The sequence below is a fragment of the Borostomias antarcticus genome, assembly GCF_949987555.1.
Source record: "Borostomias antarcticus genome assembly, chromosome: 21".
NCBI lineage: Eukaryota > Metazoa > Chordata > Actinopteri > Stomiiformes > Stomiidae > Borostomias > Borostomias antarcticus.
The window spans coordinates 5,054,856-5,065,935 of NC_140254.1; the positions used below are offsets into that span (position 1 = coordinate 5,054,856).

Sequence of the window (11,080 nt, forward strand, 5' to 3'; positions counted from 1 at the left end):
TGGTTAGACACACTGACTGGTGGAGAGTTGTGATGAGCACTCTGCACTCTACTTGTGCAGCAGAGATCGGCTGATTGGTTTTGGTGTTCTTCTCCAGTCCCTAGTGTGGGTTGGGGTTAGAATAAGGGTTGGGATTGGGACAGGATCTGAGCTATAAGGCAACGGGTAAAGGTTGGAGTGAAAGGTGAACATGTGGAGGTTTGGGGTTTCGTCCCATAAAATCATCCCCACTGGGGCCTTGAAACCTGATCTCTCGCGTGGGAGTTCACTGCTTTCACCGCTACTCCACTTGTGCAGTAGAGATCAGTGGGATGATTTTGTATATATGTATCCTTCTTTATTTTGGTGTGCTGGGATTACTGCCTCTTGTGGTGCCAACATTACATTCAACGGAGGGAGGGAGGGAGTGATAACTGGACAAACGCTATCCTAAGTGTGCTGGCTTACAGCCCCGCACAAAAACAGGTGTCTAAGTATTTCAAAAGAGTGTGTGTGGACAGCATCCCAAACTCTCTGCGTCCAGAGGTTTGGGGTTCTTAGTTCCAGTACATCGACGATGTTGACCTCAATGGCGTCTGGTCTCACTGCATGTTCCTCTCCAGTGCATCCTCACCTGGCGCTCATGCTGTCCCAATGAGCTAGCTCCAAGCCTTTGTACATTGCCAGTCCTTGCTTTCCAGGAACACACTCCACTGATATTAACATAACAAATCCTATCAAAACCAAACATAGCCTGATATCCTATTCTAAACAATATCATCATACTAACCTCACTAACCTAAACGATGATATCGTGACATTCTTCAAATATATACAGTATTTAAAATTATTTTTGGTTGTGTATTCCATCAACAGCATCCACATCAAATGGCCCAACATACTCAAAGATCACACTTTCCGATGGTACAGTAAGTATACTCAGAAGGTTGTGTGTGTGTGTGTGTGTGTGTGCACATGCACTTATTTATGTACTTTATAAAACACAAAGAGATGTATGGTAATCAGCCAAACTATAAAGTCATCTTTCTATTTTCCATATCTTCTGTTGATCTTTCTGCAAACATTTCTACGTGTTGTGAGAAGAAATACATAGACTAGTTATACATATACTGTATCTTCAAATGAGCCACTGTAGTTCCAAACAGTAGCCCTGACAATTAAAGGGATAGTTCAGAATTTTGGACATAGACATTATGGTGTTGATCCATGGAGACCTATGTCCATGCTGTCCTTCTCTGTGGGCTTACACAGAACCCCCCCTTCCCCCCCCCCCCCCCCCCCCCCCAAACGGTTCACCCACCTACCCAACAAAGTTGAATCAAACCATTTCATTTAAAGTCCTGGGGTATAGGTATATATTATAATACCCAAATGTGAGTCAGCTGGGAGGCTGTCCACAGTCACATCGCTATGGGAACCCCTGACCCATGACCTGTATGTCACCAGCGCTGCACGGTTCCGCAATAGACGCGATTGGCTGTTGCCTAGATATTGAAGTAAACAATTCGAGGGTGCCTCGTCTTGTAGAGAAAATAGAAATGCCGAAGCCTCAAAAGGAAACGGTAAGTTGTTAAACTCAGTAAACCTGCCGTTCAAGGACATTATTTGTATTTTGAGCGAATTCTGAGCGCCCCGCCGTTGGACAAGAAACAATGTAGCTACAGTTTGAATGTTATAACTTGCATAACTTATAGCTAGTGGTAGTGCTACACAATGTTGTGATAGGCGTACGTGTGGCACCATGATTTGTGTATGTGTCCATCATTCACTAACCTTTTAAATTATTGAAACCATTTTACAGTTTTTTGTACCTCCCCCGGGGCGATGGAACTGGAATGACGAAACTCAAGCCCTCGAATTTACAAGGTATTGAGACAGCTATTCAAGGGTTCAAATTCCACCGAAATTATTAGAATGTGCACTGCAAGGGCTTTTCCAAGCTATTATTAGGCTATAGGCTCATTGCATTACACTTCATTGCATCATCAGTGTGTTTCAGGCGTACTGAATATCTATATTGTTTGCAGTTTCAATACATCAGTAGAAGTCAAAGAGAAAAGAAAAAAGACCAAACCACCAGTCGCTTTCAAAGATCCTGCCAAATGTCCAGAAAGGTAGCACACTTTTCATTTTGACACAAAATATGCCCATTGGATATGCAATGTGTAACATAGGGTTAGCCTACAAATTGCATAACAAGACGAATGATTCAGTATATTTACGATTGTAAAGTAGGCAACATTTTTGTATTTTATTTTGTATGACCTTTGACTATCTGAACCATTTAACAAATTATTGCTGATTATTCTACCCACAGGTTAGCGCAGTCCTCCGCTTCAGACAGTAGGGGGCGACACAACACCAGGAAGACAGTAGGCCCTGCTCAGCTCAATGCCTACAAGTCTTCTGTGAAACGAGGACAGAAGGATTATGTCACCATTGAGGATGTCAAACGTCAGTATTAGATGGTGATCTTAATCAGAGTCCATTGTCTATGGTAGAGAATAGGTTCTAAAGTGTGTATATTTGTGTTTCCAGAGGAGGCTCTCAATCTGCTGCAGGAGGATGAGGGGCTGCCTATTCCACTGTGCTTCTTGGCAGTGCTGAAGTAAATAAACACACACACACACACACACACACAATACAAATGGTTCTACAGTATGTGTGTGTGTGTGTGTGTCCAGGAGCAGAGAACTGGATGACTTCCTGGCTGCCCTGCTGCTCTACCTGTCTTGTTACTTTGAGAGGAAGTCTCTGGAAAAGAAGCCCAAACCCCTGATGGCGTGAGTGTGATGGGATATGTTGAACCCTCTCTTACTATACATGTCAACTGACAATTAGTTTGATAGTCTCTCACTCTCTGTCTCTCTATCCCTCCCTCTTTCGCTCTCCCCCTTCTTCTTCTCTCTCTATCAGAGAGCAGAGCATCACAGAGAAGCAGGTGATGGCGGAGACCTCAGCCAGGGTGGACTTGGCTCAGAAGCAGCTGGCCTTCTGCTACTCCAGCCTGGTGCTGGGTCAGGGTCTCTCCCAGGAGCACCACATGGCCTGTGGCAGGTTGGGCTGGGCTCAATCAATCAATCAAAGCTTTATTTGTATAGCGCATTTCATACCCAGAGGCAACACAATGCGCTTTACAGAGAACAAGGGAGGTGGGCATACGACCCACCTCTACATATTCCAGAGGGAAGCAAAAAAAACAATAATCACCCGGGGGCCAGATAAGTGAGCTGTCAAAATTCTTCCCTGACCCCTGAATCCTGGCTCTGCAGGGGGGGAAGGGGCAAGGGAGAGGGGACAGAGCAGAGGTGAGGGGGGCAGAGGGGAGCAGAGGAGAAGAGAGGAGAGGAGGAGAGATGGGATAGGAGAGGAAAGAAGAAGAGAGGACAGGAGAGGTGAAGAGGGGTGCAGAGAGGAGGAGATGAGAGGAGGAGAGATGAGGGGATAGGACAGGGAAGAAGAAGAGAGGACAGGAGAGGTGAAGAGGGGGGTGCAGAGGGGAGGAGAGGAGAAGAGATGACGGGAGAGGTGAGAGGAGAGGCGAGGGGATATGAGTGGACGGGAGAGCAGAGGAGAGGTGACATGAGAGGACAGGAGAGGAGAGGGGAGGCGAGGAGACAAGATTAACAGGGACAGGGAAGGGAGGAGGGGGGTCGTGTTTCGAGAACGGAGGGGTGGAGAGGAGTGAGGCAAACATAAAGGAACACTCCTTCCCAGATACTAAACCACCAACAAATCATTTCACGAATAGAAGTCAACAGTCACTGTCCTGCTTCCCTCAGGAGCCGAGTGTCATCGACCTACAAGGACCGCCAGCTGTATGAGGTGGGCACAAGCCACCGCCGAGCACTGACCTTTACACGGTTCTATTTCAGGGGTGGCGTTAACTCAACGGAGGCTCCTGCTCTGACAGTCTCTGTTGAACCAGGTGGGGGGTCGGTGGCGGTGGTTATTATGGGCTGTGCTAGCACACTGTCTGACCCATAGAACCAAAATTGTCATTATGACCTTTCGGAATGCCTTAGAAACAGAGACCCTGTTTAGACTTGGTTTTAAAATGCATTTTCGATGATCAGATCACAAGTGGACAGTGAGACACATCGTTTACAACTGTGTCTATTATGCGTCTTGTGGCAACGCAGAGCACGCACAGGCAACAGACACCTTGTGGAGAGACGAGGAGGCCGTACAGCAGGTTCACCCAACAGGCGGTTTAATGAGACACAAGGTAACGGTGCAACAGAAAAGTCCCCAGTCAATGGACGGGCAAAAAAAGGGGCATGGAGTGGGCCTTACCCGCCCAGTGTTCTACGGTGAAGCAGTACTCCTGCAGGCTCAGGAACCACCTCGTCACCCTGGCATTGGTGTCCTTGGCTCAGGCCATCCATGTCAGGGGAGCATGGTCTGTCACAAGTCTGAACCGCTGACCCAGGAGGTAGTATCTCAGCTTGTCGAGGGCTCACTTTATGGCCAGCGCCTCCTTCTCCACGGTGGCATATGAACATTCGTGGGGAAGGAGCTTCCTGCTGATGTAGCAGATGGGGTGTTCCTCCCCCGACTGCTTCTGGGACAGGACTGCTCCCACACCGGTTTCAGATGCATCTGTACGATAAAAGGCAAGGAGAAATCGGGGGTTACCAGCACCGGTTCGGCACAGAAGACTTGCCTGAGAGGGTTTAAGGCACTGTCGGCCTCTGGGGTCCAGACCACCTTCTCTGGGAGCTGCTTCCTCGTTAGGTCATGCAGGGGACTGGCGATCGAGGCGAACAGGGGGTAACCTCTGATTATACCCTACCAGTCCGAGGAAGGCCTTGACCTGGGTCTTCGTTGTGGGTTGGGGCCATGCTGCAATGGCCTCCACTTTGGGGGCACCATGCACACCAAACGGGAGGACGGTGTACTGGTAGTGGCCCTCTGGGGTGGTGAAGGCAGTCTTCTCCCGGGCCTGGCGGGTGAGGGGGACCTGCCAGTACCCCTTGGTGAGGTCCAGGGTGGAGATGAACCTTGCCGGTCCCAGACGGTCGATGATTTCGTCCACCCTAGGCTTGGGGTAGGCTTCGAACTGCGAGACCTTGTTGAGCCGTCGGTCAACAGTCCCGTCAGGTTTGGGGACTAATACCACAGGGCTAAACCAGGCACTGTTAGACTCCTCTATGACACCTCCTCTCGGATCACGGCTCGGTGTGCCTTGGGGATGCGGTTTGGCCGGAGGCGCACTGTGACCCTGGGCGGGTTGATAATGTCATGCTGCGAAACGGAGGTGCATCCTGGCAGGTCAGAGAAGACGTCGAGGTATTGGTGGACCACTTCCTGGAGGTCCTGGCGTTGGGCCGGGCTGAGCTGTTCCCCCATGGGGACTTCGGGCAGGGGCTGGCGGGCGGTGAGGGTCAGCCTTGCCCCGGCGGGCACCTCCGGGAAGTCCTGCCATTTCTTCAGGAGGTTGACATGGTAGAGTTGCATCGGCCTCCGCTGCCCTGGCTGGCACACGCGGTAGTTCGTCTCAGAAACCCTCTCGACGAACTCGTAAGGATCCTGCCACCTCGCCAGGAACTTACAGTTGGAGCTCGGTATCAGGACCAGGACCAACTCCCCGGGTTGGAAGATGCGTACCTGGACTCCGTGGTTGTAGACCCCTTTGGGTAAGGGGCCTACAATGTCCATACCTATGCACTTGAAAGGTTCCTCAATTATGGGCATCAAGGGGGGGTGTCGGCCCGGGGGTCTGGGTGCGGACTTTTGACACTCTGGGCACCGAGCGCAGTAGCGGCTGACCTCTGCCTTCAAGCCGGGCCAGTAGAACCGGTCCTCTATCCTTTCCCTCATCTTTTCACAACCCGAGTATGCCCCCAGGAGGTGTGAGTGGGCCAGATACAGGACTTAAGACGTATGACACGTGGGCACTACCAGCTGCTCTACGGTTACCCCATTTTTTTGTGTAGCCCGATACAGTAGGCTATTGCGCGTAAAAAAGTACAGTACGGGAACTCACCCAGTCCACACTCTGGTGGGTCGGCTTGCACACGTTGGCCCACGCGTTCCGGAGCCTCTCGTCCTCCAACTGTGCTTGTGCAAAGCGGCCGGGTCTGAAGGTTTGGTTCTGGGTCCCTAGGGGAAAATCTGAAAAAGTGGTTAAGGGACTTCTGTCAGCCCCAGCCGCGTCTTGAGGTACCGGCTCACTGAGGGACCCATCTCCGGCAGCCGATCTGGGAGGGTCAGTGTCGGGGCTTCCATTTCTGCGTCGGGGACACCTAGGGGCTCTCAGAGGAGGAGGGAGGAGGTGCGGGTCAACGTCCCGTGCGGACGGGTCGGGGCCGACGGGGTCCTCTGGTCTCTCGCCCAGGCCAATACCGGCTGAAGAGGGGGCAGTCGTGCCCTATCAGAAGGGGGACAGGCAGGTTGGGAATCCTCCCAGCACTCATCTTGAACGCCCCCTTGGTGTGTGGACTTGGATCCTGGTGGTGGGGTAACTCTTGACGTCCCCGTGGATGCAGGCGACCTCAACGGGAGGGCCCTCCTGGCCAGACGTCAGCTCCGGTCTCACCAGGGGGGCAAAGCTGCAGGTGTCCAGCAGAGCCGCCGTGTTGTGGTTGCCCACCCTCACGGGGATGTGGGGTTCGGGGACCTCATCGTGCTCCCAACACGTGGTGAGGAGGGTGGGCCGGGGTCGTGGCTCGTCTCCGCCACTGGCGTAGGGCAGGTGGAAGTCCCCCCCTGAGGACAGTGTCGGGCGCGGCCGCATGAGAAGCACTTGCATGGTCGAGGCGGTCGGCCTTGGGGAGGGTTGGAGTCTTGGGGAGGGAGTCCCTTGGGAGGCGGTCGGGGCCTTTGGTCGGGGCCGGGGCGGGGAGATTCAGGCTGTATTGGGCGAGGATGGCCCTCTTCACGGTCGGATAATCGAGGGCATCATCGTTGGACAGGTCCTGATAGGCCTGGAGCACCAGGCCCGTCAGGAAAGGGGCCAGGAAGGTGGCCCAGTCATCCTCCGGCCATCTCTGGTGCTCCGCGGTTTGTTCGAACACATGTTGAGCACATTCGTGGAGGCCTGCAGAGGTGCCCGAGGCGCCATCTGCCCTGCCAGGGTAGCGATGGCATCATCCTGTACGGCCGTCAGGCCCTGGGTCTGCTGAGCCTGGAATCTGGGCAACTGAAAAGGGCTCCAAGCCAAGGGAATCTGGCTCTCTGGGGCATTTCCCTAGTGGGCTCCAGCCCCGGCAGAGGGCTCTCTGTGGGCTCCGGTTAGCTCTACGGCAGAGGGAGCTTCCACAGGTTTACACTTGAGAACAAAGCACTACCACACCGCCCGTCTACCTGCTACTGTTCTCCCGAGCACCTCTCCTGCGGTGCCTTTTGTCCTCCCACTGCAGGTCTGATGCGGGGCACCAGAACGCAGTTGTTGGGGACACATCAGGACACATTAGCGTTTAGACTACTAAAGCTATGTGGTCAAATGCATCCCAGATCACCTCGGCAAGTGGTTTGAGGAAGCGTTTCACAAAACGTTTTGGTGGCCGTTACACTTGTATTTAGCTCTGACCACTTTGAATCTGATCGTCCAAAACGCATTCTAAAACCAAGTCTAAACGAGGTCAGAGAGGCACAGACAGTTTGCTGCCCTGTTAGGGATTAAGCACCTTAAATGGATGGATGGAGGGATGGATGGATGAATGAATGAATGAGTGATGCAAAGCCTACTAGTGTATTGCTGATATATTTACCACCGGTAATAGACACAGACAGACCTAGGAGAATTCCTCGGTAGGTGCAAACCTACTTGGCTAAAATAAAATCAGAATCTGCATCAGACGAACAACGTGAACAGTAGCGTGTCACCATCAACTTGGCATGTCACCTTGTGATATACCCTGCTGTGCCACCGCCCCCCCCCCCCCCCCCCCACCCCCGATCCCTCCAGTGTCTGTACAGTTTCGTCTGCTATGTGTCCTGGGTGACCTTCAAACGCAAGGACCTGAGGGGCATCCAGCAGGAGGTGGGACGCCTGCTGCGTTCCGACACCTTCAACCCCGCCCCGCGGACCGCACTGGAGGACCAAGGGGACACCCGGGCCCAGGACTCTGCCCCCTCCAGCTCCTCCTCCAGCGCCCCAGCCAAGAAGGGACAAACGGAGGCCAAGGGGCAGGGACATCACGGCCACACCCCTGACCAGCGGTGGGCTTGGTGGGGTGGGCGGGGCGAGAGAGAGAGAGAGAGAGAGAGAGAGAGAGAGAGAGAGACAAGAGTCAAGTTTAATAATATAATACTTAATTATATCTATATAATAATACTGTAGCTGACGTCTTCTCAACGTCACCCTCCCATCTGGTTGCCTAAGAAACCCTCAGAGCTCCTCAGGTGTGAGTGACACTCCAGTTCACGCCAGATCGCCACGAGTGACAGATGACTGACAGCTTGGTAAACTGTCTGGTAAACTCTCAGCTCTGTTGACTGGCAGCCTGGTAAACTCTCTCAGCTCTGCTGCCCTGCTGCTGTCTGAACCTGGTCAAAACACAGCATAGGGAGACTGATCTGGGAACTGTACAAGTACGGCTGCATGAAAAATGAAGGAAATGTCTTGTTAATGCTTATACAGCTGTTGCCTGCATACTTGGTGATTATGGTAATACTGTATAGATATTTCATAATATTGAATTTAATTAGATGTAAGGCTGAGGTTTTTACTCATTTATTTTGATTTAGTTCATGTCAACACCCTGACAAATATTAATCCAGCTCAAATCATATCAGATTCATTCTTTCCTGTATCTAGTAGATCAGCTAACATCAGACTTTGGCTGGTCCAGCATATAAAAATGAATCTGCCTCTCTCATTCTATTGGTCGTCCTCTCCTTTTGAACCCTTGACCCCAGGAAGGGTCAGCGGCGGCGCCGGCCGGCCTTGAGCAGGATGATGACCCAGCGCTCTCCGGTCATGGTGTCTCTGCTGCCCTCGCCGCGGGAGAAGGCTCCGCACCTTTTCCTCCGCAGGCGGCCTTGCAGCCAGACGCACCGGGACGCACTCTGCCACACGCCCACCCTTCTGGAGGAGCTCAGCCAGCAGCTGGACAACATCAGGTGACCAACTGTAACGCGGCATAATATAACATAGCCAATGCCAGGTGACCAACTGTAAATGTAACATAGCCAACAGCCAACTATAACATAACATTATTATTAGCCACCATCACTCATTAATCAACTTAACTTGCATAATGTCATAGAGATAGACAAAGACCAAAAAGTATATGAGAGAGAACAGAAGGATGGTTTTAAACTTCTTTTATCAGCTTTGGGATTCTTGGGAAGCCCCTGAGTCAGTTCAACGCCACCCTAATGCCCCAGAACGAAGATGAGGAGGAGGAAGATGACGATGATGATGAAGACGCTGGCATCCATGGCAGGAGCAGCAGGACCTCCTTCGTGCCCCAGAGGCCAGTGTCAGCAGCCGTGGACAAGAGTGGCAGCGCCGTCCGAGCCAACACAGGGGTCTCCTGTGTCACTACCGAGGACATGTCTTCAGACACAGAGTGACTGGGCCGGTGCCTGTGCGTGCGTGTGTGTGAGAGAGAGAGTTAGTGAGTGTGTGTCTGTGTGTGTGTGTGTGCTCGCGCGCGTATGTGGTGTCTGTGTGAGAGAGAGTGAGTGTCTGTGTGTGCATGCGTGCGTGTGTGTGTGAGAGAGTGAGTGTGTGTGTGTGCCTGTAAGTAATATTTGTATGTTGAGCTTTAAGTATTCATACTGTGATATCTTAGGGCCATAACAAAGAGAAAATATGGACATAGATGCTCTGTGTTCTTGTTAGCATCAGTTCAAGACGTGAGCCTCAGGGCTATCATTTTTCAAACAGAAATGTAATATCTTTAGTATTTTCCACTGCAGTCTGTCCCAACGTGGATGGCGTGATATATTCTTCATCACCTGGTGTCGCTGTTGTCTACAATATATCTTCTACTAAGGGATTGGACAAATGGTCCACAGTATACTGTTCAAATGCAAGTTATTCAGCTATTGAGTGAGAAATTAAGTTCAAATGAATCATCGCGAGTCACCATGTATGGTTTGCATTGAAGCACTATTATACTAAACTATGCATAAAAAACTGTCCATGTCTGCCTTCCTTATCACTGCCAGGAATTTCCCATTTCAATAAATCAACAGCTGCTCCTCACCTAGAGCTCATCTCCCGAGAGCAACTCCTGCGGTGTGCTGCGTCGACAGCCCCCTGCAGTCTGGCGCTAGCCAGGTGTACGGTGCGTGTGCAGCTGTAGCAGCCCCGGTGGCAGAAGGGGCTTAATTGGCCGGGTAATCTAGGACACAGCAGCGAGAGCTAAGCCTGCTCAGGTCTCTGGGGGGGGGGGGGGGGGCAGGAGGACAGGGCGGAGAAGATGGGAGACCGTGGGGGAAAGGTGCAGGCTGGACCCAGGGGAAGGAGCATCGGGTTAGGCAGGGTTAGGGGCTGGGGAGGGCGGACCCCGACTGGGCGGGACTGGGGCTGGACTGGACTGGGCCGTGGCTCCTCCTACTCTTACCATACAGTACGGATCAGGAGTCAAATCCCCACTAGGTTTGAGCCTGCTTTGCCAGGCATGACCCGGCATGTCAAAATAAGCAACGGGGGAGGAGACTGTCACATGGGTTACAATGAACCCTCTCTGAGTCATCTGAGGCAGGGTTTTCCTGTGGGGTTATGGTGGCTGCAGTAACAGCGATCTGACTTCGCTAGTGTTTTAACTGACCCTTCATCCCTGCTGCCCAATCACCACGCCCAGTCTGGCTATAAAAAACACAACTTGATATTCAAGGACAAGTGTTATGATTATATAAGTTTATCAATCAACAATGAGTGACTCACCCCTCCTTCCTGATCTTTGTGAATTAGGCCCTTCCTCCTGCCTTCAGAACTGAGCGTTGGGTCTTGGTCTCTGTATAAAGGATAGATGGATCATGAAAAAATGAGGCCCTGGGCCTGGACGTGTAGAGGGGCCCCCCCTCCCTACCAGCCCCCCCCACCCCCCTACAGCCTCCCCCTCCCTACCAGCCCCCCCCTCCCTACCAGCCCCGCCTACAGCCTCCCCCTCCCTACCAG

The 11,080-nt window shown here is 52.1% G+C and overlaps 1 protein-coding gene across 1 annotated transcript; it reads left to right on the forward strand.

Annotated features, from left to right (window-relative positions):
- Positions 1 to 1,538: 1,538 nt before the first annotated feature.
- ppp1r36 (protein phosphatase 1 regulatory subunit 36) lies at positions 1,539 to 9,525 on the forward strand (the record flags this gene model as incomplete). The annotated part of the gene is made up of 11 exons (XM_084455559.1): positions 1,539 to 1,562; positions 1,802 to 1,866; positions 2,028 to 2,114; positions 2,318 to 2,454; positions 2,539 to 2,608; positions 2,685 to 2,783; positions 2,917 to 3,057; positions 3,783 to 3,825; positions 7,913 to 8,166; positions 8,866 to 9,069; positions 9,282 to 9,525. The coding sequence occupies 11 exons, from the start codon at positions 1,539 to 1,541 to the stop codon at positions 9,523 to 9,525; spliced, it is 1,368 nt and encodes a 455-aa protein (XP_084311685.1).
- Between the last annotated feature and the right edge of the window lie 1,555 nt (positions 9,526 to 11,080).